The sequence below is a fragment of the Astatotilapia calliptera genome, chromosome 1 (assembly GCF_900246225.1).
Source record: "Astatotilapia calliptera chromosome 1, fAstCal1.2, whole genome shotgun sequence".
NCBI classification, from domain to species: Eukaryota; Metazoa; Chordata; class Actinopteri; order Cichliformes; family Cichlidae; genus Astatotilapia; species Astatotilapia calliptera.
Genome location: NC_039302.1, coordinates 25,530,319 through 25,557,083, shown reverse-complemented (window position 1 = coordinate 25,557,083; position 26,765 = coordinate 25,530,319). Strand labels below are relative to the sequence as shown.

Genomic DNA, 26,765 nt, shown 5'->3' with positions numbered 1-26,765 from the left:
AAAGCAGGTTTATTTATATATATAATGTAATATATAAACAAATAATATACACAAAAAACAACATGGGTATTATTCACTAAAACACACAAAACACACTGAACAATCTATAGCCTTAAAAAAGATACAAAAAACAAACAAACTTGTATTTCATGTTGGAAAGTTTTTTTTCAAAAGGTAAAATTAATTTACAAATGTAGAAGTCGCACACATATTACAAATGGACAAGGATATAGAATACACCGTATTGTAGATTGGGTCAGCTTTCTGTGAATGCAGGTAAAGTGAGATTTGAACTCCACTCACAAACACAAACCTACAAATTGTTATTCTTTGTTCTTTGTTTATTCTTTGCTCTTCATTTACTGGCTAAACATCCAGTCAAGCTCACTGAAACGGGCGAACAGAAACTGATCCTGCACTGCGATGAAATGAGATCTGCGAGCTTGGGGTCATTTCTGTGAGTGTTAGGCACTAAATCTAAACATAAGTAATGTTGACAGAGGTAAAGCTTGGCTTGGAACTGGATCTTCATCCCAGCATGCTCAGCAGAGAGGATGACAGAGCAATGTTCCCTGCCCTCTCGCATTTCTCCTATTTCCTGCAATTAGCTTATCAGAAAAACAATAAGAGGGAAACGGATGAAGGTTAGCAAGAAAGCTTAAAAGAAAAAACACACAAAGTAAACACAAAGAGAAGGTAGATGGAGTTCTTGGGTGCACAGCTATGGCATCAGTGGTTGCTGATGTGTGGACCAGTCGGAAAGTTCCTTGATGTAGTTTGGACCAAATAGATCGCTGCAGTTCTCTGAGTGCAGAGGATATGAGTTATCATCTCCAGGACCTGAGAAGCATAAAACAGCACATAAACACACAGTCATGGCAACAATCATGGCTGTTGTCACACCTTTAATACATTTAATTTTATCCCACTTTTACAGATTGTTACATGTACACATAATATATTGAATTTGATCTGTCAGGCTTAACGTTCATCTACCTAATAGAGCTGTGTTTGTTTGTTTGTTATTCTCATAGTCTTTCCCTCAGTGTTACTCACCCCAAAATCCATATTTATACAAAAATATATAGTACAACACACTTCCTGTTCATGTTTACATTTACTCTATCCGAGTAAAATTAAAACATTTCAGGATGTAATTTAATTTAATCATTAGTTATTATCAATCTCTGACTCTTATCCACAGTGCATTTCTCTGTCTTCTCTGTATTATTCTAGGGGGTTTACCTTACAATACAAAGCACCTTAACTGTTGCTGTGATTTGGCGCTATATGAATAAAACTGAATATAATTGGAAATGTTTACATTAAATCCACATACAGTAAAATGCTGTACTGCAGTTTAGTACCGTGAAGTAGAAGGGTTATGTTTTTTCATAACCATTTCATTTAACTATTGACTAATAATACTTTGCAGAAATAAAATAAGCGTCATACAGTGCCAGTGGTTCCAGAGATTGTGTGTTCTCCATCCTCTCTGCTCCCCGGTCTGGTTCCAGAGCTCAGTGTTGTTTAAGTGATCCATCAGCTGCAGGAAACAAAACACTGAAAGTTAGTCAAACAGATATACAGAGCAGCACATACAGAATCAAAACTGCAGCAAAAAGAAATTCCCAGGAAACTGATCTCGGTTAAGTCAAATATGATGTAGTTCAATTACATAGCAATTATTTTTCGTTTCCTGAGGAAAACCCACATGTTTTTGCAAGAATACCAAGACTGTTGGTTTGCATTTGATTAGTTAGCATATTTAAGATATAGTACCTTAAAGACGGCCTCACTCTGTTCCTGGTCCACTGGTTTGGCGTCCCACATCCCTGCATACCAACAAGAACCCTCATCAATCTTTTCAAAGTGTCTCTTACATCCAAAACACCAACAGAGCACTTTAAAGACAAAGCATCTCACCCTGTCTTTGAATGCTGGTAAATGTGTTCTCTGCAACAGCTTCCACCTTCTGTGGTATGTCTGTAATGGGCCTTGTTGTTGTGGGTTGCCAAATCTGTGTGTTGTGCATGTCATTAGATGTGCATTCACCTAAACTGGTCTGTCTTTCTCTGGATCGGTCGAATAACCGCAGCCCTGAGAGGAGAGAGAGTAGGACTGAAACATGAGGCCAGTGTTTGCAGGTAAAGTTGGGAAATACACTTTAAGTCTGTATCTTACCTCTTCTGCGTTTCTGTGTTTGTGAGCTGGGCAGCATCCTGTAGACTCTGTAGGCATTACTGCCTCTCTTTTTGCTGTGCTCTCGCAGCTCACAGATGTCAGGCAGAGAATTCAAGGCACAGCGGAAATTTGCTTTCCATGTCTTTGGATCTGGCTTATCTTTGCCTGGATGGTACCGTCCTAAAGAAGCATATACAGAAAGGTTAATGATAAAGTCAGAAAAAGACTGTGGTCAGGTGTGTGTAGCTAGGGAAGTCTGCGGTGTGTATAGTTTTAAATACAGACTTTATTTAAAAGCTGCACACAGCAAAAGCACGTCTTCTAAACCTGCAATATTTCTAATGGCCAACAGGGGGCAACTCATCCGGTTGCAAGTAGCCAAATCGAAAAGAAGTCAATGAGAAACTGATCCTACTCATTTCACAAGTGACTTCAGTAAACATCCTCCTTACTAGGCTATGGATGGCCTCAGTTATAAGTGTCACAGCTTCTTTGTTACAGCATAATATTTGTTTTAAAAATCATGGTCCCAGTTAGAGTGACAACAAAACAGAATACGCTTTAGGGCACACCTTCCTTGTGATTTACTAGAGATAATCATACTCATGGGTGTGCGTAATTATAGAGGCTGAAAAATAGTCCAGAAAACAATGGAAGGCAGCTACAGCCAAACTCTTTATACTGTTAAATAGAGTTAAAGGTGTGGCTGCACCTATTAACATACTTAACAGTAATATCACAATTTGGAATGTGTGAAGTCCTTAAAATATAGTCAGATGTGTCTTATAATTAAGGAAACTCAATTTATTAAATTTTGTAAATCAACAGGAAGTACAAGGAAAATGAACTACAAGTCTGATACAGAAATTGTAGTACATGTAGCAGTTTCTTGGTTTCTGATTGAAGACAAAAGAACGTGGAAACACACTGACTGCAATAAAGAAAAAAAATGCTACCAATTTTGTATAAAACAGTGGATGTAAACTATAAGGCCCTGCAATAACCGATATAGGCAATTGCTCCATTATGCTCAAACATTTTTTTTTATTGTGTGGAACTGTGGGGATCAACCTTTAAATGTACCTTTAGATACTAATTATTAACAAGCCAAGTTACTGTGGTCCCACCAATCCACTGTTTCTAAAATCTCACAGCATGGGCTTTCACGATTTGGTTCTTTAAAAAGTTGCATAAAATCAAAGTCCATCTCAGACTGTGTACAATTATTTTTTAGTCTAAGATTTGAGAGGTATTTATATTTTCACTGTACAAAAAGCTAGAAATAATAAAAAATTATATTTATCTTGTTGGGGTAAAAATGTGAACTAATCCTGCAATTAATTTTTGGGTTTCAAAAGAATGATTTACGAAGATATTTTTTAGTGTTATGAGTGAATTATTTTGTATTTGTTGTTTTCTTTTCCTTTTCTAGGGTAGGTTAGCTATAGTGAAACAAATGTAAGCCAGGCATATATAAGCATTGCTTCTGCCTGAACCTGTTCAGTCACTTGTCAGTACATAGATAGACTTTATGTGTACTGTAACAATCTCTATTTATGTGATTGCTGAATAAAGTACTATAGTAAAAATGGGGAAGAAAAACACAGCTGTGGCCAGCAAAACAAGGTTTTTAAAGGGAAATTCTGATGTAGTTTGACCAGTGTACCTATGTCACTATGCCCTTTTTGGTTTCCTCTCATTAAAGTGAATAAAGGGAACAAGAAGTAATACAAAGCACATATCAACGTAAGCACTGCAAAATTCCTGAAGCCTTAAAGTAGTACCAAGGAAAGGACCACACGGTAATCTTCAGAGACTAGTTAGTGGTTGACTGATTAGTTTGAAAATCACAGCCTTTGGTTTCAACTCTTTGTAATGACACTAGCCCAACTGTCAATAAAAACAACAAGTAATCAAATCAGAACCAGTGTATGCATAATGTTTGACTTGTTCCCTAGTTCTGCTTTCCGAAATTGTGTTATTACACACATTTAACACATGTTTGTACCACAACATGCCACTAAGGGTGTAGGTCCCCTGTTTGGATTGGAATTTCAATGTATTTTATTTAAGATTACATTTTAATTATATTTACCTACAAATACTTAAAGATAGTCATAGAAAAAGAAGATTTTTACATCCTTATTTTTGCTACATCTTTATTTAATATTCATTGTGTTGATGTGCATGGATGGTCTGTTTTTCAAATGCTTCTTTATTTTACCAATAGAAATGCGAAAAGGACTGTTATCCCTTACAAGCATTTAAATCTCCTTTTTTGTAAAATAACTTTAAGTTAGGCAAGATAGGCAAGACACTCCCAAAAAGTGTAAGATGGGGGGAAATACATTTTTTCCTCTCTAAAGTTACAAAATAATTAAGATACTTATGCAGTACTTAAATGTACTCACAGTAAAATTGTTTCTTTGTTTGTAAAACCTTGATCTCTTACCTCTTTATTCTAGTGTACCCATGTTTAAGCATTCGAAATTCCATTTAATTACAAAAGAACTAAACCCTTAATCGCGGGCCCTATCATGAAGTGTTACCAAGATTCTCCATCACCTGGTGCCAGACCAGGCTTAATGGTGAATCGTTAACATCATTCATCATTAACCCTGCTGTCAGGTGACTTCATCCAGTCTATGGTCGCCTTTCTCAAATTTAGCACAACAGTTTAACTTGGCTCTCAGCCAGCCTTCTGAAAAGAACTGTTAAAGTAATAAAATCACCGGAGCTTTAAGATCCACTATGGATCACTTACAGCAGACAAGGGCTAACAGGAATTAAAGGGGCACATGCAGCGGCCACTGAAACCTCCCATTCATCAAGGTTTCCACAAGTCTCATGTCAAAGACCTTTTTTTATTTAAGACATTAACTCCATGTAGCTTTTTATGGTTTGTGTTCAAATCAATTTAGTATTTATTTCACACCGTGTTTTTACACAGACAGTTCATGAATATGTTTTGTCTCTTTTTTAGAGCTTGTTTTTTTTTAAGCCTTAATGTTGTACTTTGACAGCAATTCGATCGCTTTGAGCATTCACAGCAAGTGAACTGGAGCTTTCCCATGATGCAGATGCAGTCATAAATCGCAACTTTCCCAAGACGGAAACATGTTTAACACATGCGCACATGCACTTATGCTTCTCTGTGCATTGACCAAAACAATAATGTGGGGATAGAAGACTATGAAAAATATATGTTTTATATTCTGTGAATTGTGAAAACTGTGTGATCCACTAAAAGGAGTGAGGAAAATTACTCAGTGTTATGTATTAAATTACTAGAAGAAGGTTATCAGACTACTCATGAGAAGATATCAGTTAAATGATCTGGGAAGATAACATGTATTAGAATGCTTCAGTTTGGAACTGGAGAGTGTCAGAAGGGACTTACATGAACTGAACTGACATCCCTAACGTCATTGCAACAGCTTGTAGTGCCAACTATTTACCCTTAAAGAGACCATGTCTATGTTTGATTGGATAAGGCTTGTTTTATTTGAAGTTGCCGTCAAGCTCTCATCACTTAGCTGGAAAGTAAACAGGAATGTGGTAGATCTAGAAAGACTGAGCAACACAACCGTGGAGCTCTTCACTGGAAACACTTCTAGAACAGAAGAAACCGGTCTATAGGCAAATCTCATCAGGGTCGTTAAAACAATGATTGCAATGCAATTTAAATAGCATTTAGAAACTTTGTATCTGTTCTCTAAAGTATGTAACCCTAAAAAAATACATTCCGTGTTGAACATTCCCATGACTTTGTTGTTTTTGTTTTTGCGAATAAAGTAATTATCCTGATCTTTTTGTTAGATGTATATTTTTAGGGGAGCATATCAGCTCCCTAACAGATCCCTGATCAGACTTGTAATAATTTTTATTACTATTTACTGTAAAAACAAATAAATATCTTTATAGTTCAACGCTAATATCAATAAAGCGCTGAGATTCTGTCCCAGGGATTGATTTTGGTAGTTATTTGTGGGATGTTCCTGTGGTTTCTGTTTGTAGTTCTTGTTGCTCTGTATTGAAACACGAGCGTGCAGTGAAAAAAATGTAGCATAAGAACTTTGTTCTGATCAGTAAGAGCGATCAGTACAACAGATGGATGATAAAACAGACTGAATTGAGCCGAGAAACAATCAGATGAAACAAATCACATAGTGTCAGTGTTTTGCTCTTACCTGTATGCATGGCCCAGCTCCGGAAAAGGGTAGCATCTCGCTCAATACTCCAACCATGGCGAGCGGCATGTTTCCATGGGATCTGGAAGATTCGTGCTGACTGTTGAATGAAAAAGAAAACAAACTGTGATTTGTTGTATTATTCCCAGGATTATTTAAGAATAAATGCCTTATTATGTTTACCTACTGTGATTTTAACTATAGGAAACTTTCCAAACCCCAGTTGTATTTGTATATGTGTGTAGGTGTATGTAGATATGGTGGTAAGAAGAAGGTGATCTACCTGGTCCAGCCAGCTGACTCCTGGATACCTCCCAGACTGAATCTGTTCCTCCAGCCACGGCCTCAGCCTGAGCCGGCCTTGTTGTTGCATGCTCCAGTCTGTGCTTCAGGTGAGTGGAAAAGGTGGTCAGTACAAAAGCAGGAGTTTCAGCAATAACAGAAAATTTCTTAGGAGCTCAGATTAAATCAGAGGTTATGCTGGGACACCCTTCCTACCTGGCTGGTTCTTCCAATCAGAAGACTCACAGTTAACACGATCCTGCTCCTCCTCCAATAGTCTACCACACAGGCTCTTCCTGTTACAGAAAATATTGTATACTGCATGTTATTTGCTTCAAGTGGAGTTGAATTGGAATAGTGCGGTTATAGGTGGGAGGAGAGTTGTAAAGCTGCTTGTACAGGTGTTTTAATCCTTTTCCAATAGTTGAATATAGACAGAAAAGCTGGTTTATTAACCAGTTGTTTACAGTTAATTTAAAATAACTTGTATAAACATGGGGGAAAAGGTAAATATATATTATGTTTGCATGATATGTGAATTTTTGTATATGTCAGCTGCTGCAGAAAGTCAGTGTCAGTATATTTTTTATTTTGGCTTTATTAAGTCACAGCACAGTTACTAGATAGCATCTATTCATGTTAAGACCACAAGGTGGAAGCACAAGCAATGGTGTAGTAATGGTGACGTTCCCTTACATGTTGCAACAGGGCCTCGACTTTTTAGTGTACATGTTCAGTACAGTTCAGTTAAGCGTGAACATTTCTTTTAAACCTATGCGCCCACCACTAATACTGAGCATAGCCACACACATATACATACACACAGAAGCAACAGGATACAGAACACACACACACACACACACACACACACACACACACACACACATATGCACTATGTAGTATAGAATATAGTGACTTTCACTCACCATAAATGCTTGATGTCTTTATTTTAAGTAGCACATAAACACTAGTTTACATTAGTCCACTGTCATGTTTAAGTACACATATTTACTACATGGGGATCCAAAAAGCAAATAACATGTATCCTACTTAAGGTATATACTTTTGAATTGTATTTTGCATTATGGTCAATTCAATTATGTATAAGATATAATCTCAAAAATGCATTACCAAATTTCATTGGTGTACCAAAGCACACAGCGGACAAAGCTTGTTGTGGATCATTCAAACCTGTTTGTCTCGTTGAAGGAAACACAACTCAGAAGTATTCACATTTATTTGAACTTTTTTATACAACAGAAAATTAAGATTCACATCACCCAAATACAGAATAAAGTTGTTTCTTTCAGTTGCATATATTAAAAAGTAACTATGTTTTTATTTTGACAACTACAACATGCTGAAGGCGATGACGTGTGCTTCTGTGGAAACAGATCAACAGTTCCAAAGAAGAGCAATGAGGAAGTAATTTCATAACTCTGAACAGCAGCCCTGAAGGGCAGATAAGTGTTGCGGCTTGTTTTAGTCAGAGAGTGCAGCCATTTCCAATGTAATTCCTACTTAAAAGGTTTAGACTTAATGGGCAAATTGTCTCTCTTTTCTATTCTTTTAAACTGAGATTTAAATGAAAACTCTAAAATGGCTCAAGGGGATTACTGAGTTGACATTTTAGACAGATTTGATACAGCTTAGTCATCTCAGCCTTTATGCATTTAAGGAATCTGTCTTCAAAAAGAAATGCAGAATGACATTTAAAAACAAACGGCAACACAAACCAAACTGAACAAAAAGAAGAAAGAAAATTCACTTTGTTCAATATCAGATGTGGAATGTAGATAAATGATGTGATGGGAGCTGTTTTGCCTATCCCTTTGTAGAAAACAAATACTGAAAATATTAAGGCTACAGGCGCATACTGGTTGATATCTGATATCAGTCATTTTATGTGGAAGTTTCATGGACACTTCACAATTTTCAATCAAAAACTTCAGAAAGAAAGTATTTACAGTTGAAATGTTTTCAGAATGAATACCTGTGGATGCTCTATATTGAAAATGTATACATTTATATGTAAAAGCAGGACTTACAGTGTAAAGATCCCATGCAGTGCAAAAAACAGACACTAATTGGCTCTTGAGTTACAATTTTAAAACCGTATCCAAGTTCAAGAATGAACCATAGGTCACAGTCACAGTGCTACACAGCTCGATAGCCAGCATCTGTAATTATTGGCACAGAGTGGTCAACAGACATTAAGGGGGGAAAAGGTATTTGGAGCTGCCCGCCCTGGACATTGTGGATAAAACCTGGAAAGACTTCACTTAAGATGCTTTGAGGAGTCTTTTTGAATAATTTTTCGTACTCACCATTTCCTTGCTCTAAAAGCAAAATATCAGGTTGTTTCTCCAGACTTGGAAGTGCCTGGTAGTCATCATCCATTGCAAGAAAGCTGTTTGACCCTTTAGGCACACAACCATAACAGGGATTTTCATCACAAATTGTGACCTCTTCACCTAGCTTTGGTTTACCACTGATGACCTCATCAGAGCTCTCAAACTCTGCCTCAGCTCTGGATGAAAATTCACAAGGATCAGATGCATTAGTCCCACTAGAGACAGAGGACAAGCTGGTGTCTTCTTCATATGAAAATGTCCCAGAATCTGCTTTGTAGGATTGATATGGCATGTTTGGTTGCCTTAGAAATGAACCAGAATCCTGCTGAGCAGGAACTTGACAAGATGGTAGCAGCTGATGAGGACAAATTCCCATGTCGCTCTTACTGGGATGGTAATCAGGGACACAAAGCATTTCAGCCTTCTCCTGTGCCTCCAAGTCGCCCGTCATGGCCTGATGTTCAGAGACGGGGATTAGGAGGGAATAGGTTTTATTTTCAAATACAGATGATCCTGAACTGGTGTCATTAGCTTGGACACTACACGGACTGTAGGGAGCTGAGCATAAATCGCTTTTTTGCATATTCATTAATTGTGTAAGGGGACTGGTGGTCACTGGTGATATGGGGCTAATATTCAGGAAAAGTTTAGAAAGCACATCATGAACAGCTTTAGTGATAGGAGGTTCTTCGTTCATAGTCTCAGGGGGTTCGGCATTCGCATAACTGAGATCGGAGGAGCCCGTGCTGATCCCACTGGTTTGCTGAAGGCTTCCACTGCTTGTGTCTGTCAGTGACATCTTCGACCTGAGTAGAGAAACAATTACTGAAACTGCCAGATAAAAATCCTCAAGAAAATATCTTGTAATGCTGATGCATCAATAGAGCCAATACTGACCCCAGTTTACTGTCATCTGGTATAAGGGGCTCAATGCAGATAGTGGAGGTAATGGATGGCTCAGGTTTTAAGACCTAAACAAAAGGGATTAGCAGTCTTAAACATGACGCAGGTCATAAATTCAAGCTCAGCTGTAATCCTGTCAGATTGTGTGAGAAGTACTATCCGATATAAGGTGCAGGGCGCCGTCAGTAAATGTTATACTCAGTGAACTAATTAAGTTGTTTTAGCCTGCCTACCATTGGTGCAAACCTCCTCCAGCCCATGTATTCATGTTTGATCTGTGCTCATGAAACACACGGAAGGGTGAGGAAGTCAGCGAAGAGAGCCATACTAAGAATATAAATGACTGCAGATGGAAATAACACTGTTCTTCTGAGTATAACAGTCCCAACCAAACTGCTATTTAACCTCCTAGGACCTGGCGTCCACATATGTGGACATCACATTTTGGGTTATTTAGACCAAAATACTCAATTTTGCTCTACAAGGGCCTGATATCCACTTACAAGGACATTATGCTGCTACTGTTCTATCAAAATTTTAAATGAATATGTGGCTCTTATTTTTCCTAAATTTTTTTTCCTAAAAACAGATTTAAGGTAAAAAAAAAAAACAAAATCTGGTAATTCTTTGTTTTTACATTCATTGAGTCCCAATATGCCCAAATATCAAAGAGAAATTAAAAATGCATGCCGTGGAAGACTTCAGGTCTTAGGAGGTTAAGGACGGAACATAAATCCAATGAATTGCTATTAATGAAGAAGTAATGAAAAAAAATTAATAAAAATTTCCCACAATTATTACTATCAAGTCAGAAGCTTTTAACTAGTGTGAAATATGTCTCACCTGTTCCTTGTTTGGATAGATATTAAGAAAGCTTGGATTTGGAGGTTTGGTAACTACATCCCACCAGTTTATTTTAAACCTAAAAGGAAATGTTAAAAAAATAAATCAACAAAAAATAAAAAAGCTCTAGTATTTAGGAGAAATGTGCACTGGCAGAAAAAACTAACTTTTTATATGCACAACCTACTTGAAATAACAGCCACACATAACAGCGCTTAAGATGACGGCAGCAATACTGAGGCAGATGATGATAACCACGAGCAGGTAGTGTGGGGAGCGAGCTGTGAAGGTAGGCGTTTGAAAAAAGTTGAATGCTTTTTCTATTTGTACAGAAAATACACAACTATGAGCAAACACTACTGTATACAGACAAAAGTATGAATCAGCTTTTGTATTCTTTGTCATTTCCAAAAGCATAAACAAAACCTTTGTGACCAACAATTCAAGCAAAAATGAAAACAGGGGAGAGGATGAAAATGATAATGAAGAACAGGTTCAATTTGTATTGTGACATACAGTGGGGCAAAAAAGTATTTAGTCAGCCACCGATTGTGCAAGTTTCCCCACTTAAAATGATGACAGAGGTCAGTAATTTGCACCAGAGGTACACTTCAACTGTGAGAGACAGAATGTGAAAAAAAAAAAATCCATGAATTCACATGGTAGGATTTGTAAAGAATTTATTCGTAAATCAGGGTGGAAAATAAGTATTTGGTCACCTCAAACAAGGAAAATCTCTGGCTCTCACAGACCTGTAACGTCTTCTGTAAGAAGCTTTTCTGTCCCCCACTCGTTACCTGTATGAATGGCACCTGTTTGAACTCATCATCTGTATGAAAGACACCTGTCCACAGCCTCAAACAGTCAGACTCCAAACTCCGCCATGGCCAAGACCAAAGAGCTTTCGAAGGACACCAGGAAAAGTATTGTAGACCTGCACCAGACTGGGAAGAGTGAATCTACAATAGGCAAGCAGCTTGGTGTGAAAAAATCAACTGTGGGAGCAATCATCAGAAAATGGAAGACATACAAGACCACTGATAATCTCCCTCGATCTGGGGCTCCACGCAAGATCTCATCCCGTGGGGTCAAAATGATCATGAGAACGGTGAGCAAAGATCCCAGAACCACACGGGGGGACCTGGTGAATGACCTGCAGAGAGCTGGGACCAAAGTAACAAAGGTCACCATCAGTAACACACTACAACGGCAGGGAATCAAATCCCGCAGTGCCAGACGTGTTCCGCTGCTGAAGCCAGTGCATGTCCAGGCCCGTCTGAAGTTTGCCAGAGAGCACATGGATGATACAGCAGAGGATTGGGAGAATGTCATGTGGTCAGATGAAACCAAAGTAGAACTTTTTGGTATAAACTCAACTCGTCGTGTTTGGAGGAAGAAGAATACTGAGTTGCATCCCAAGAACACCATACCTACTGTGAAGCATGGGGGTGGAAACATCATGCTATGGGGCTGTTTTTCTGCCAAGGGGACAGGACGACTGATCCGTGTTAAGGACAGAATGAATGGGGCCATGTATCGTGAGATTTTGAGCCAAAACCTCCTTCCATCAGTGAGAACTTTGAAGATGAAACGAGGCTGGGTCTTCCAACATGACAATGATCCAAAACACACCGCCCGGGCAACAAAGGAGTGGCTCCGTAAGAAGCATTTGAAAGTCCTGGAGTGGCCTAGCCAGTCTCCAGACCTCAACCCCATAGAAAATCTGTGGCGGGAGTTGGAAGTCCGTGTTGCTCGGCGACAGCCCCAAAACATCACTGCTCTCGAGAAGATCTGCATGGAGGAATGGGCCAAAATACCAACTACTGTGTGTGCAAACCTGGTAAAGACCTATAGTAAACGTTTGACCTCTGTTATTGCCAACAAAGGTTATGTTACAAAGTATTGAGTTGTATTTTTGTTATTGACCAAATACTTATTTTCCACCCTGATTTACGAATAAATTCGTTACAAATCCTACCATGTGGATTCATGGATTATTTTTTCACATTCTGTCTCTCACAGTTGAAGTGTACCTCTGGTGCAAATTACTGACCTCTGTCATCATTTTAGGTGGGGGAACTTGCACAATCGGTGGCTGACTAAATACTTTTTTGCCCCACTGTAAGTCAGGAAGTTTAACGCAATAACCACATTATTCAAAGTGTTTGGAGAAAGTACATATTAACACTAATGCAAATAACAAATGTGAGTGCACTCTCTGGAACGTAAATAGAAGGACATGACATCATAGTAATTCGGTTGTTTTGGAGAAAAATTCAAATGAACAAACTGAACCTTCACAGCAAAGTATGCATCGCTTTGCTTTTGAGATATTCAAGGATCTTTTATGTTTGAATACAGGACATTGTAGTTCAGCTTTAATGTTACAATCTGAGGAGCTCATCTCCACTTTTCTCTGGAGACAGCGGCTTCCATGAAAGTTAGTTTGAGAGTTAATATTAAAACTCATTATTTTTCAGCTGAATGTGTAATAGAAATATAATTTGGGCCTCTTAACACAGTTAAGAAATACAGAATTTAAAACTGAAAAAAGACAATACTTACCAGTTTGAAATTCCCACTCTTCGCTACTGTCACTGAACTTGCCACTCAGACTTATGAAGCTTTTCACGCTGACCACATATGCTGAACTGGGATCCAGGTCTTGACCTTTTATTATATAGTAATTTAGTCCATCAACTGTGGCTGGTTTGAAAGGTCCAGATGTCTAGTATGGAGGAACAAAAATGAGTTTGACAGTTGTCCATGTTTACATCTCCAGAACAAATAGTTACTGTGGCATTGTTCCTACCTTTTCTGTTTCTCCTTTTTTATAGTAAGTCACCACAGCAGTCATTTCATTGTTTATAAATCCCTCCATGTTTGACGTCCACATGACTTCAAAATTCCCTTCAGATTTATTGACTGATTTGATTGTTGGAGTTTTTGGTTTTACTGTACAGAAACAGAAACAAGAGCATTAAAGTGAATGTTTGTTCGCCCGGTCTTTCTGGCAGATGCAGAGTTATGGGCTGTAATTTAAAAGGTCCTCACATACAAGGTCTTAAATAATCAGGCCCCATCTTATCTTAAGGACCTTGTAGTACCATATCACCCTATTAGAGCACTTCGCTCTCGCTCTGCAGGCCTACTTGTTGTTCCTAGAGTATTTAAAAGTAGAATGGGAGGGAGAGCCTTCAGTTTTCAGGCCCCTCTTCTGTGGAACCAGCTTCCAGTTTGGATTCGGGAGACAGACACTATCTCTACTTTTAAGATTAGGCTTAAAACTTTCCTTTTTGCTAAAGCATATAGTTAGGGCTGGACCAGGTGACCCTGAATCCTCCCTTAGTTATGCTGCAATAGACGTAGGCTGCCGGGGGATTCCCATGATGCATTGAGTTTTTCCTTTCCAGTCACCTTTCTCACTCACTATGTGTTAATAGACCTCTCTGCATTGAATCATATCCGTTATTAACCTCTGTTTCTCTTCCACAGCATGTCTTTTATCCTGTCTTCCTTCTCTCACCCCAACCGGTCGCAGCAGATGGCCGCCCCTCCCTGAACCTGGTTCTGCCGGAGGTTTCTTCCTGTTAAAAGGGAGTTTTTCCTTCCCACTGTCGCCAAAGTGCTTGCTCATAGGGGGTCATATGATTGTTGGGTTTTTCTCTGTATCTATGAAGCGCCTTGAGGCGACTTTTGTTGTGATTTGGCGCTATATAAATAAAATTGAATTGAATTGAATTAAAAGAAGTCAACATACTGCTCTCTGTGACACTGAAAACTTTTGACTCCATGACGTTGCCATCTTTCCAGATAGTTGCTGTGTGAGTTTCTCCAAGCACGAGTATCAGTCGAAAGGAGCAACAACATTGTCCAGTGCCACACTGTTGTAAAAAGCAATTCTTCTTACTGTGGGAAATAATAATACAAAATGTTTAAAACAAATGATATTTATGACATCTTATGCTGATTAAGCTAATCTTACATTTTTATGTAATTATAAATTGTGGCTCCATCCCACATTTTTATTTCCTCTAGCTTACAAAAGCCAGTGTTTGAGTCTCACAAAATCACGGCTGGAAAATGAAAGCATTCCCCCTGAAATCCCAAGATGATCACTAGATAAAAGAGGAGTTGAAATGGAAGAGTTAGGCTCCATAGTGTGGTGGTTTACACCTTCGCCTAATAAACAAAAAAATTGTGGTGTTTTATTCTGGGAGGAGACAACCCCTTACGAATCTCGAGAAAAACAAAACAAAACCAAAGCTCCAATAACATTGCTGCGGAGACCCCATGTCAATAAGGGAGCGGCCAAAGGAAGTGTACAAATACAAAAATCCACTAACAAGAAGTACAATATATATGTTCTTCACGTGAATGTTAATATTTATCATTTTATTTACTTTTATTTACTTTAGTTCAGCATTATAACATGCTTCACTTTCAGTTTGTTAGGATCATTTCTGTGAGGATCAGTCGCACCCCTAAAACAAGCAGGGACACAACAAACAACCAGCAACAATACTCCCGCATATCAGTCCAAATATGCATCCACTTAATGAGTCAAGTCAAAGCAAGTACAAACCCGCCGAAAGAACCCGCTGTTACAGTCCCTGCTCCGCACACTAAGTCGACAGTTCAGAGCTATTAACAAAAGCAGGATCCACTCAAAGTGACGCAGCTGGTTTAAATGTCATCAGGTTAATATTAAAATTAGACTAAAACCAAACAAAACCATCTCAGTCATACCCGTCTACACTCTGGAGAGTCAAACTGTACTCAGTGCAGTTTTGTAGCTCCAGCTGACACAACATCAGCTCGTCAAAGTCGTTGGTACAGTCAAGACTGGAGTTAGTTGTCTGATTATTTCCTGCACGAAACATAAATTATAAATTGTGGCTCCTTAGGATTTCACACAACAATTAATTCGTTTACTGTGAGCTACATACCAAAGGGAACAGTCACGATGTGCCCTAAAAGAAGGAAGATAACAGAGATCCTGTTGCAGACTCGTCTGGAAAAGAAAAAGGGAAAGAGAGATATTTTCTTTCAACAAACATGACGGATTCAGTAAGAAAGACAACTCCAAGTTATTCAGTTTACCTATTTGAATCCATTGTAAGATGAGTTAGTGCATTTTTCTGCTATGGAAAATACACAGCTACGGTCTATATCCTGGGTACGCGAACGCTGCTTACGCCCGAGTCTCACAGTCTTCCTGTTATGGGAGCGATAGAAGGATATATTGCGCCACATTAGGGGAAGTCAGTCCTACTCACATTTCTTTAGAAAGACAGAACCGTGCGCATAAAGCCCACAACAGTAGCCGGGGTGCGGCGAGTCGACTTAAAACAGCTACTGAAATCCCAGTGTTTGTGTAGAGTGAGGAAATTGGGTTGAAATTAAAACAAACACCCCCGACAAAAAATAAAAATAACAAATAAAACATGTACATATGAAGATTTAAAGCAAGCATCGATATTTTTCCTACCACATCACAGGCACCCGTTAACATGTCCCTCTGTACTGTGTTGTGTGGTTTCTACTCATGTCTCGTGTCTTTTCTCAGCTGTTAGCACATTGAGAGCATTTATTGTGAAAGGTGAAAGTGACTAATAGCATGTTGGCCTATGCCCCACAGAGGAATGAATTATCTGACACAGCCGTATTGAATACGCTTAATGAAATCTATTTAATACTTCAACAAAAATATTACCAACTTTGTTGGTAATGACAGCTTTGAGGTGTCTTGTGTGGCCCGTTGTTCCACACAAACACTCTTCAAATTCTGAAGTTCTGTGGGCCTCTTTGATGAACTTTGAGCTTCTCTTCTTTCCACTGATTTTAAGATGGATTCAGGTCAGGTGATTGGCTGGGCTATTCTAGCAGATTTATTTTCTTTTTCAGAAACCCATTGAGAGTTTCCTCGGCTGTGTATTTGGGATCAATGTATTTGCTGAAAGGACCCCCCTTATTTCATCTTCATCATCCTGGTCCATGGCAGCAGATTTTTATCTAGAATGTCTCCATACATTTTTCTATTTAGCCTTCTTTCAGTCATATGAAGAATGCCAGTGACGCTCTGAAAAAGAGCCTCACACCATGATATGCAGTACCTTTTGACCTCCAAACAATGTTTGTAGTAGGGGATCCAAAAAGTAAAATTTTCGTCTCATCTGGCCAGATTATACACGAGTGTATTTCACAGCCGTTTTTTTTTCTCTAAATCTTGTTCCTTAAAATTTGAAAAAGCTTCAACATGCTTTTTCTTTAGCAATAGTCTTGTGTGGTGAATGTGCACACAGGCCATGGCAGTTGAGTGCATTACTTATAGTTTTCTTTGAAACCATTGTACTTCCTGCTTCCAGGTCTTTCTGTAGCTCTCCACCAGTGACTTTTGGCTTTTTGACAAATCTTTTGATAATTTATTTCACTCGATCTCTGAAATCTTGCAGGGACCACTTGGCCATGGCTGGTTTATGGTGAAATGATGTCCTCGCCACTTCCGAATTATGGCCCCAACAATGTTTACTGGAACCTTCAGTAGTTTAGAAATTCTTCTGTAACCATTGTTTGTATGCTATGTACATTTGTTTTGCAATAATAGGGTTGCGAAGGTTGTGAGAGCGCTCACCATGTTTAATGAGAAAGCTTTTCACAGACTATATGTTTGGACTGAACCAGCTAAACTTAATTTGTATTAAGTGGGAGCATTGCTTTCTAATTACTGATAGATTTCAGCTGGTGTCATGAAATCCCATACTTTTTTTGCTTGCACCTCTCATTCTTCCTGTGTTGAATATTTTTTGCCTTAGTTATTTGTCATCATTACTGTTAGGGAAAATGTTCTAAAACACTTCTTCAGTAAAGACTCAGAGAAGAGAAACACACAGAAGTTCTTGCTAGCAAGGGCAGTCTCCACACTAAGAGACTCCAGTGAGAGAACTGCCCTGGTCTTTATTTATACTCTTGAGCGTATGTGTGTGTGTATGGTGTGTGTGTGGTGTGTGTGTGTGTGTGTGTGTCACTGCTGATCAAAAGGGTCATATAACATACAAACACAAAAGGTACATCCTTGGTCATAAAGAGGGTAGTCTCCCCCACCCTAGATGGCACGGTGAGGAAGTCCAGCAGTTAAAGCACTTAGACTAAAACAGACATAGCTACGTTAAAACAATAAAACAAGGTGCGACCTCTCCCACGCTCCCAGGATGTGGGGGGTGAACCAAGCCTGCAGCCTGCTAGAGATCACACATCTTGTCACTACACAATTGATTATATGCCTCTAAGTATACATGGTTAAACATTTCCTAATACAAATAACTACAAACAGCATCCTACCATAAGCAAACTTATATCACTAAAAGATTATACTGACTACTAAATACAATTTTCCATTGACAATTACACATAACATTATGTGTGTGTTGGATTGGATGGGCTGCCTCTCTCTCTCTCTACACACACACACACACACACACACACACACACACACACACACACACACACACACACATAAGGAGAAATCATTAAAATGAAATGAACATGATGTACAGAATTTAAATAAAGGTATTTAGTGGTTAGACTCTGATGGCGCGACTTGGCGGAATGGTATCCCAGTGTTGATAGGGATTAGATCAGGACCACCTGGAGTTTAGACACTGGTGGACGAGAGTACAAAATACTTGATGATGTAATGGTAGGTGCTAAACTTTGCCAAGATGGATCAGACAGAAAAAAGTTTTAGTTTTATTTTTCTGATTCATATATTAGACCAGATGCAATGTTGAGAAGAATTTGTGATCACATTTAAAAGGGAACACTTTTCAACTTCAGATGTACAGTATATACAAAAGATATCTGCAGTTCTACAGTTGTATTGCTCTACTGCATCATTTTGCACACTTTTAATCAATATATTCACAACTGTCATAAAATAAAATGTGACATTTTGCTTTGATGGGATCTTTATTTGAAAAAAGAAAACAACAACCAAAAAACATATTAATAGACATGTTATGATGCTACCTGTGCTACCTTTCTTTCTTTCTTTTTTTTAACTAAATGTATTCTCAGTGACGTTTCCTTGTTTGAAGACCAAAAATATGTCTTGTACTGTTCTTGTCCAAGAGTTGATCCTGAGTTAAACTAGAAGTGTTTTGGTAGTGTGGTGCAATTTGGATAACACATTAACTGTTGTGTTGAACTGTCAGTAAAAAGGACCGTAAAGATCTAGTCTAAAAGTATACTGTGCGTGATTGCAAATATATATATATAAAAAAACACCCAGCACGCCCCTGCGGGCGGTTTATCCTTCAAGCTCGGGTCCTCTACCAGAGGCCTGGGAGCTTGAGGGCCCTGCGCAGTATCTTAGCTGTTCCCAGGACTGCGCTCTTCTAGACAGAGATCTCCGATGTTGTTCCCGGGATCTGCTGGAGCCACTCGCCTAGCTTGGGAGTCACCGCACCTAGTGCTCCGATTACCACGGGGACCACCGTTACCTTCACCCTCCACATCCTCTCGAGCTCTTCTCTGAGCCCTTGGTATTTCTCCAGCTTCTCGTGTTCCTTCTTCCTGATATTGCTGTCATTCGGAACCGCTACATCGATCACTACGGCCGTCTTCTTCTGTTTGTCTACCACCACTATGTCCGGTTGGTTAGCCACCACCATTTTGTCCGTCTGTATCTGGAAGTCCCACAGGATCTTAGCTCGGTCATTCTCCACCACCCTTGGGGGCATCTCCCATTTTGACCTCGGGACTTCCAGGTTATACTCGGCACAGATGTTCCTGTACACTATGCCGGCCACTTGGTTATGGCGTTCCATGTATGCCTTGCCTGCTAGCATCTTGCACCCTGCTGTTATGTGCTGGATTGTCTCAGGGGCATCTTTACACAGCCTGCACCTGGGGTCTTGCCTGGTGTGATAGACCCCAGCCTCTATGGATCTTGTGCTCAGAGCTTGTTCTTGTGCTGCCATGATTAGTGCCTCTGTGCTGTCTTTCAGTCCAGCTTTGTCCAGCCACTGGTAGGATTTCTGGATATCAGCCACCTCCTCTATCTGCCGGTGGTACATACCGTGCAGGGGCCTGTCCTTCCATGATGGTTCCTCGTCTCCCTCCTCTTTCTTGGGTTTCTGCTGCCTGAGGTATTCACTGAGCACTCGGTCAGTTGGGGCCATCTTCCCAATGTATTCTTGGATGTTCGTTGTCTCATCCTGGACTGTGGTGCTGACACTCACCAGTCCCCGGCCCCCTTCCTTCCGCTTAGCGTACAGCCTCAGGGTGCTGGATTTGGGGTGAAACCCTCCATGCATGGTAAGGAGCTTTCTTGTCTTTATGTCAGTGGCTTCTATCTCCTCCTTTGGCCAGCCTATTACCCCAGCAGGGTACCTGATCACGGGCAGGGCGTAAGTGTTGATGGCCCGGATCTTGTTCTTACCATTCAGCTGACTCCTCTGGACTTGCCTGACCCTCTGCAGGTACTTGGTGGTTGCAGCTTTTCTAGCGGCCTCTTCATGGTTCCCATTCGCCTGTGGGATCCCCAAGTACTTGTAACTGTCCTCTATGTCTGCAATGTTGCCTTCTGGTAGTTCAATCCCCTCAGTTCTGACTACCTTCCCTCTCTTTGTTACCATCCGACTACACTTCTCCAGTCCGAACGACATTCCAATGTCATTGCTGTATAGCCTGGTAGTGTGGATCAGTGAATCGATGTCTCGTTCACTCTTGGCATACAGCTTGATGTCATCCATGTACAGGAGGTGGCTGACAACTGCTCCGTTCCGTAGTCGGTATCCATAGCCAGTCTTGTTAATGATCTCACTGAGGGGGTTCAGGCCTATGCAGAACAGCAGTGGGGACAGAGCATCTCCTTGGTAGATCCCGCACTTGATGGTGACTTGTGCTATGGGCTTGGAGTTGGCCTCTAGTGTTGTACGCCACATCCCCATTGAGTTCCTGATGAAGGCTCTTAGGGTCCCATTGATCTTGTACAATTCTAGGCATTCCAGTATCCAGCTGTGGGGCATTGAGTCATAGGCCTTCTTGTAATCAATCCAGGCAGTGCACAGGTTGGTCAGTCTGGTCTTGCAGTCTCGGCTGATTGTTCTGTCTACCAGTAGCTGGTGTTTTGCGCCTCTGGTATTCTTGCCAATTCCTTTCTGTGTCCCGCTCATGTATTGACCCATGTGCCTGTTCATCTTAGCCGATATGATGCCTGACAGGAGCTTCCATGTAGTACTGAGGCAGGTTATTGGACGGTAGTTGGAGGGGACCGGTCCCTTCTTGGGGTCCTTGGGGATCAGGACCGTCCGGCCTTCAGTTAGCCATTCCGGGTGTCTCTCGTTAACTAGCAGCTGGTTCATTTGTGCTGCCAGACGCTCGTGGAGTGCAGTCAGCTTCTTCAGCCAGTAGGCGTGAACCATGTCGGGCCCTGGTGCTGTCCAACTCTTCATACTGGAGACCCTTTCTTGGATATCTGCCACTGTGATGGTTACTGGACCCTGTTCAGGGAGATCGCTGTGGTCTGCCCTCAGATCCTCTAGCCACTGAGCATTGCCGTTATGGGTTGTGTCCGTCTCCCATATGCTCTTCCAGTATTGCTCCGTCTCCAGCCTTGGTGGTGCTGTTCTCTTATTGTTCCCTTGCCACTGAGAGTACACCTTTGCTGGTTCTGTGGAGGACAGCTGGTTTATTCTCCTGCCTTCTATCTCTCTGGTGTACCTCCTCAAGCGGCTGGCCAAGGCTGTGAGTCTTTGCTTGGCAGTTTCCAAGGCCTCAGGTATGGACAGCTTGCTGTATTTCTTAGGCACCTTATTTGTCGCACCTTGCTGCAACTCCGTTAGTTGGCTAACCTCCCTCCGTGCTACTTTGATCTTGCCCTCTAGCCTCCTTCTCCATGGAGGGTACTGCCCCTTGTCGCTGTTCAACTTGTAGCCAAGCATCTCACTGATCACTGCTATATATATATATATATATATATATATATATATATATATATATATAAAACAATCAATTATTTTAAATTTAAAACTGTATGTCTTTGAACTGTTCATTAAGCAGCTATGGGGTTAAGAGAAGGATCCAAGATGCAGGCACTGTCTTTGATGCGAGTGAGCTTTATTATCAGGAGGTGAAAACAAGCAAAAGCTAGGATGGCGAGGACAGAACTAAGCTGAACTGGGAAAACTAGTGAACAAACCTGAAATCATAACATGCAGGGAGGAACACGGGATGATGAGCAGAGAAACGCAGACGGACCGACAACGAGCAAAGGCAAACACACACTTTTAAATACACGGAGGGAAACAAGGAATAGCAAACAGGAGGGAGACACGGCTGAACCTAATTAACATGACGAAACAGGGATGGCGGAAAACTGAATACAGTGACACCAGACATGGACCTTCAAAATAAAACAGGAAATAGACAGACTGAACTTACAGACAGACTCAGAGACACGAAACAGAGAGAGCCAGAGTACAGGGACCAGAGTGGCATGAGGAGCAAAGGAATCCAAAACCTACGAACTAGAAATACAAAACAGAAACCAAAACACTAGTAAACACGAATCAAGAAGAAACCACAGACTAATAAAAGATAATAATACAAAATCAAAACACCGGGTAGGACCCTGACAGCAACCCTGCAAACTGTGATTTTGCATTTATCTTAGATTACAAAGTGTTAGCAGGCACCACTTTGACAGAGGAGCATCTTCCATTTTCTGTAATGATTCACGGTACACTGGATTAAGCAATATGTTTATGAAAAAGTATTAGCACAATCTTACTGTATTTGTCCTAAACATTTACATTTTAGGAAGTGGTTTGTTTATTTCAAATAAAATCAGATGCTTTTTCTATGATTTTAGCTTAGCTTGTGTAATTTTACACTACACAAACAGCTTAATTTTCAAAGATGCCTCTGTCATAACAGCTCTGCATGAAACATGACAAGACAAGAAACAACAACAGTTATTCTGTAAATTTGACAGTTGATGAAAGATGAAATTTAGTAATCATAAGCTACAAGTCTGTGTTTGCTTTGCTCCTCTGTGCAAAATTTTTTAAGGTGATTCTTTCACATTAAACATGAAGCAGTGATTCATCGAATGAGTGAGTGTGACACACGTTGATATTCCTTTAGTATTAGGTGAGTATGGATATCACAAGTGCTTAAACAACATAAAGAAAGTACGTTGAAGCATGGCGAGGTGGCAGGCAGGCAGGTGCATGAGAGGCAGAATGATGTGCCAACCACAGCTATATAATCGGGGAACAGAGAGCCCAGGAGTTCTCAGATGGCACTGATGAGCCTTTCCCCGCAGGGGTCATCAAACCTGTCAGTAGACATTGCAGAGAAAAGGATGGTTGGATTGTATTATGGGTGTGGATAACTCAACCTGGAGAACTAGACTGGGCTTAAGAGGCTTTGAGCGATAATGGTGAACTATGATGTAAATTTTTCACATCAACAAGAAACCCATCGTTGACATTTAATATTCTTCTTTTGGCTGCCTCCTGAATGGCTCATCTGCCTCCATCTCCTGCTGTTGCATGAATACTCCTCTCATACTAGTGAGTCTTCTTCACATCATCCACACTTTTCGTCTCCATATTACATTCTTTGTCCAATATATCCCTCCTTTCACTATCGCTCCCCTACACATGCATAAACCATCTCAGCCTTGCTGCTAAAATTTTGTTGTCTCCAAAACCCTTATATCAAATAAGTATTTTTTATTGGCATACTTTATGTATAAAATAATAAGGGTGTGATATCTTGCTGTATCTTGTAACATATACAGCATAAAAAGTGACCAGAAGATGTGTTGTAAGCTTCCACTCAAAATTTAAATAGGTGGAAAATGTTGAGAAAGAAAGTGTTGCAATGTGGCATAATCATGCTAGGCTGTGGTTGCGCCTGTAAAAAAATGAAAAAAAGTTTTAGTTATTTTCTCCTTTTTTCATATATTATATTATCTGTTGTTACACTGTGAATGTGTTCCATTAATGTTTTTAAAGTGTAGACTGAAAAATATGAAAAAAGGTCCCACAAATTTAGGAGGGGAATTGAAAGAAGTTCAGTTTTGGTTTGTGATTTGTCCGGTGCTGAAATATATATAAAGAATACACACTACCAGTCAGAAGTTGGGACATACCTTTTCATGTATTTATTTTTATTTTTTTTTCTACATTGTAGATACATACTGAAGACATCAGAGATATGAAAAAAGATATATGGAATTATGCAGCAAAGAAAAAAAAACTTTAAATATGTTTTATATTTTAGATTCCTCAATGTAGCCACCTTTTACTCTGTTGGCAGTGCTGCAAACCCTTGGCCTTCTCTCAACGAGCTTCATGATGTAGTCACCTGAAATGGTTTTCACTCTACAGGTGTGGCTTTAGGGTTCATTTGTGGAATTTCTTGCCTTCTTAATAGGGTTGGGAACATCAGTTGTGTTGTGCAACAGTTAATGGTTAACTATTGGATACATTTGAAAGGTCATAAAAAAATCAATCTGTTAAGAAAGTGTTAGGAAATTGTTGGGAGAGGGGAAAGGATTTTAAAAATAGTTTTGGGTGGGTTGGGGATGATAGAGCTGGAGCATTTAAAGTATATGACAAAGAATTTAGTCAGACATTATTGTTGCCTTTAAGGCCTACATGGACATGGAAATACATTAAGGTAAATAGATCATTATATATTAAGAATATTAAGAAGAGGAAATTTACAACAGATATTTGTCAAGAATTTTATAATAGATTGGAGAACAAGTACAGTGACTATTTACAGTCACCACAGCAGTCATTTCATTGTTTATAAATCCCTCCATGTTTGACGTCCACATGACTTCAGAATTCCCTTCAGATTTATTGACTGATTTGATTGTTGGAGTTTTTGGTTTTACTGTACAGAAACAGAAACAAGAGCATTAAAGTGAATGTTTGTTCGCCCGGTCTTTCTGGCAGATGCAGAGTTATGGGCTGTAATTTAAAAGGTCCTCACATACAAGGTCTTAAATAATCAGGCCTGATCTTATCTTAATGACCTTGTAGCACCATATCACCCTATTAGAGCACTTCGCTCTCGCTCTGCAGGCCTACTTGTTGTTCCTAGAGTATTTAAAAGTAGAATGGGAGGGAGAGCCTTCAGTTTTCAGGCCCCTCTTCTGTGGAACCAGCTTCCAGTTTGGATTCGGGAGACAGACACTATCTCTACTTTTAAGATTAGGCTTAAAACGTTCCTTTTTGCTAAAGCATATAGTTAGGGCTGGACCAGGTGACCCTGAATCCTCCCTTAGTTATGCTGCAATAGACGTAGGCTGCCGGGGGATTCCCATGATGCATTGAGTTTTTCCTTTCCAGTCACCTTTCTCACTCACTATGTGTTAATAGACCTCTCTGCATTGAATCATATCCGTTATTAACCTCCGTTTCTCTTCCACAGCATGTCTTTTATCCTGTCTTCCTTCTCTCACCCCAACCGGTCGCAGCAGATGGCCGCCCCTCCCTGAGCCTGGTTCTGCCGGAGGTTTCTTCCTGTTAAAAGGGAGTTTTTCCTTCCCACTGTCGCCAAAGTACTTGCTCATAGGGGGTCATATGATTGTTGGGTTTTTCTCTGTATCTATGAAGCGCCTTGAGGCGACTTTTGTTGTGATTTGGCGCTATATAAATAAAATTGAATTGAATTGAATTAAAAGAAGTCAACATACTGCTCTCTGTGACACTGAAAACTTTTGACTCCATGACGTTGCCATCTTTCCAGATAGTTGCTGTGTGAGTTTCTCCAAGCACGAGTATCAGTCGAAAGGAGCAACAACATTGTCCAGTGCCACACTGTTGTAAAAAGCAATTCTTCTTACTGTGGGAAATAATAATACAAAATGTTTAAAACAAATGATATTTATGACATCTTATGCTGATTAAGCTAATCTTACATTTTTATGTACAGCATTTTCACCCAATGCCTCCATCCCACATTTTTATTTCCTCTAGCTTACAAAAGCCAGTGTTATAATAAGACTAAAAAAAACCCCAAAAAAACCATCTCAGTCATACCCGTCTACACTCTGGAGAGTCAAACTGTACTCAGTGCAGTTTTGTAGCTCCAGCTGACACAACATCAGCTCGTCAAAGTCGTTGGTACAGTCAAGACTGGAGTTAGTTGTCTGAATATTTCCTGCACGAAACATAAATTATAAATTGTGGCTCATTAAGAATTCACACATAGAATAATCCATTACAGCATTTGTTCACTGTAATGTACATACTAGAGAGAACTGCTGCAGTCGCGATGTGTGCTAAAAGAAGCAAGATAACAGAGATCCTGGTGCAGACTCGTCTGGAAAAGAAAAGGGGAAACGCAAAAGGAGATCTTTTCTTTCAACAAACATGGCGGATTCAGTAAGAAAGACAACTCCAAGTTAATCAGTTTACCTATTTGAATCCATTATGAAACAACTGAGTGCATTTTTTTCTGCTATGGAAAACACTCAGCTACGGTCTATATCCTGGGAATGCGAACGCTGCTTACGCCCTAGTGATGGGTCGTTCGCGAACGAAATGGCTCTTAGAGCCGACTCTTTGACGTGAACGACGCGAGCCGGCTCCTTATCGCGAGCCGTCACGTGTTTTTTTTTTTTTTCTTTCTCTCAGCCTCTCTCTCGCACTTTTTTTCCGCTTCACTCTGCACGCGAGCCTTGTGCTTTACACTGGGCAGAGGGGGGAGGGGCGGTAGTTACACTCAGTAGCACAGGAACAGAGCCAGAGAGAGAGAAAGAGAGGCAGGGACAACAACATTAGAAAGGTATAGTAATCATCCACAACTATTTTCGGTTGCAGATGATAAAGGATTGAGAAAGTTTATTCATGCAGGTCCATATGACAGAGAATATGCATGTTCTTTTAGTTTTCATATTATAATTTATATTTAATTGTGTTGTGGTTTGCAGTGTTTTGTGTTCTTTTCACTTTAAATTTGTGAAAGGAAAAAGCTGAAA

At 39.9% G+C, this 26,765-nt stretch overlaps 2 protein-coding genes across 5 annotated transcripts; both read right to left on the bottom strand.

The window, feature by feature from the left end:
* Nucleotides 1-137: 137 nt before the first annotated feature.
* On the bottom strand, nucleotides 138-7,503 carry irf1a (interferon regulatory factor 1a). 2 transcript variants are annotated; one of them, XM_026171740.1, is made up of 8 exons: nucleotides 6,873-7,503; nucleotides 6,658-6,760; nucleotides 6,375-6,474; nucleotides 2,185-2,364; nucleotides 1,927-2,100; nucleotides 1,783-1,835; nucleotides 1,456-1,546; nucleotides 138-840 (listed from the first exon to the last, which is right to left on the bottom strand). In XM_026171740.1, exons 2-8 carry the CDS (start codon nucleotides 6,745-6,747, stop codon nucleotides 722-724), a joined length of 807 nt encoding a protein of 268 aa, XP_026027525.1. In that variant the 5' UTR covers nucleotides 6,748-6,760; nucleotides 6,873-7,503; the 3' UTR covers nucleotides 138-721. The 2 variants fall into 2 exon arrangements, with proteins under 2 accessions (XP_026027525.1, XP_026027518.1); XM_026171733.1 differs by having other exon boundaries at nucleotides 6,658-7,503.
* An 83-nt stretch (nucleotides 7,504-7,586) lies between these two features.
* Nucleotides 7,587-26,311, bottom strand: LOC113024535 (uncharacterized). Of its 3 annotated transcripts, none has more exons than XM_026171719.1 (11): nucleotides 26,203-26,311; nucleotides 26,037-26,107; nucleotides 25,825-25,945; nucleotides 25,479-25,627; nucleotides 24,564-24,673; nucleotides 13,569-13,601; nucleotides 13,322-13,484; nucleotides 10,944-11,037; nucleotides 10,757-10,835; nucleotides 9,908-9,981; nucleotides 7,587-9,816 (listed from the first exon to the last, which is right to left on the bottom strand). In XM_026171719.1, the coding sequence occupies exons 1-11, from the start codon at nucleotides 26,214-26,216 to the stop codon at nucleotides 8,814-8,816; spliced, it is 1,911 nt and encodes a 636-aa protein (XP_026027504.1). In that variant the 5' UTR covers nucleotides 26,217-26,311; the 3' UTR covers nucleotides 7,587-8,813. The 3 variants fall into 3 exon arrangements, with proteins under 3 accessions (XP_026027504.1, XP_026027506.1, XP_026027511.1); XM_026171721.1 differs by lacking the exons at nucleotides 24,564-24,673; nucleotides 25,479-25,627; nucleotides 25,825-25,945; nucleotides 26,037-26,107; nucleotides 26,203-26,311 and adding exons at nucleotides 14,517-14,665; nucleotides 15,506-15,626; nucleotides 15,706-15,770; nucleotides 15,860-15,974; nucleotides 16,248-16,340 and having other exon boundaries at nucleotides 13,569-13,711; XM_026171726.1 differs by lacking the exons at nucleotides 24,564-24,673; nucleotides 25,479-25,627; nucleotides 25,825-25,945; nucleotides 26,037-26,107; nucleotides 26,203-26,311 and adding exons at nucleotides 14,517-14,665; nucleotides 15,706-15,763 and having other exon boundaries at nucleotides 13,569-13,711.
* Between the last annotated feature and the right edge of the window lie 454 nt (nucleotides 26,312-26,765).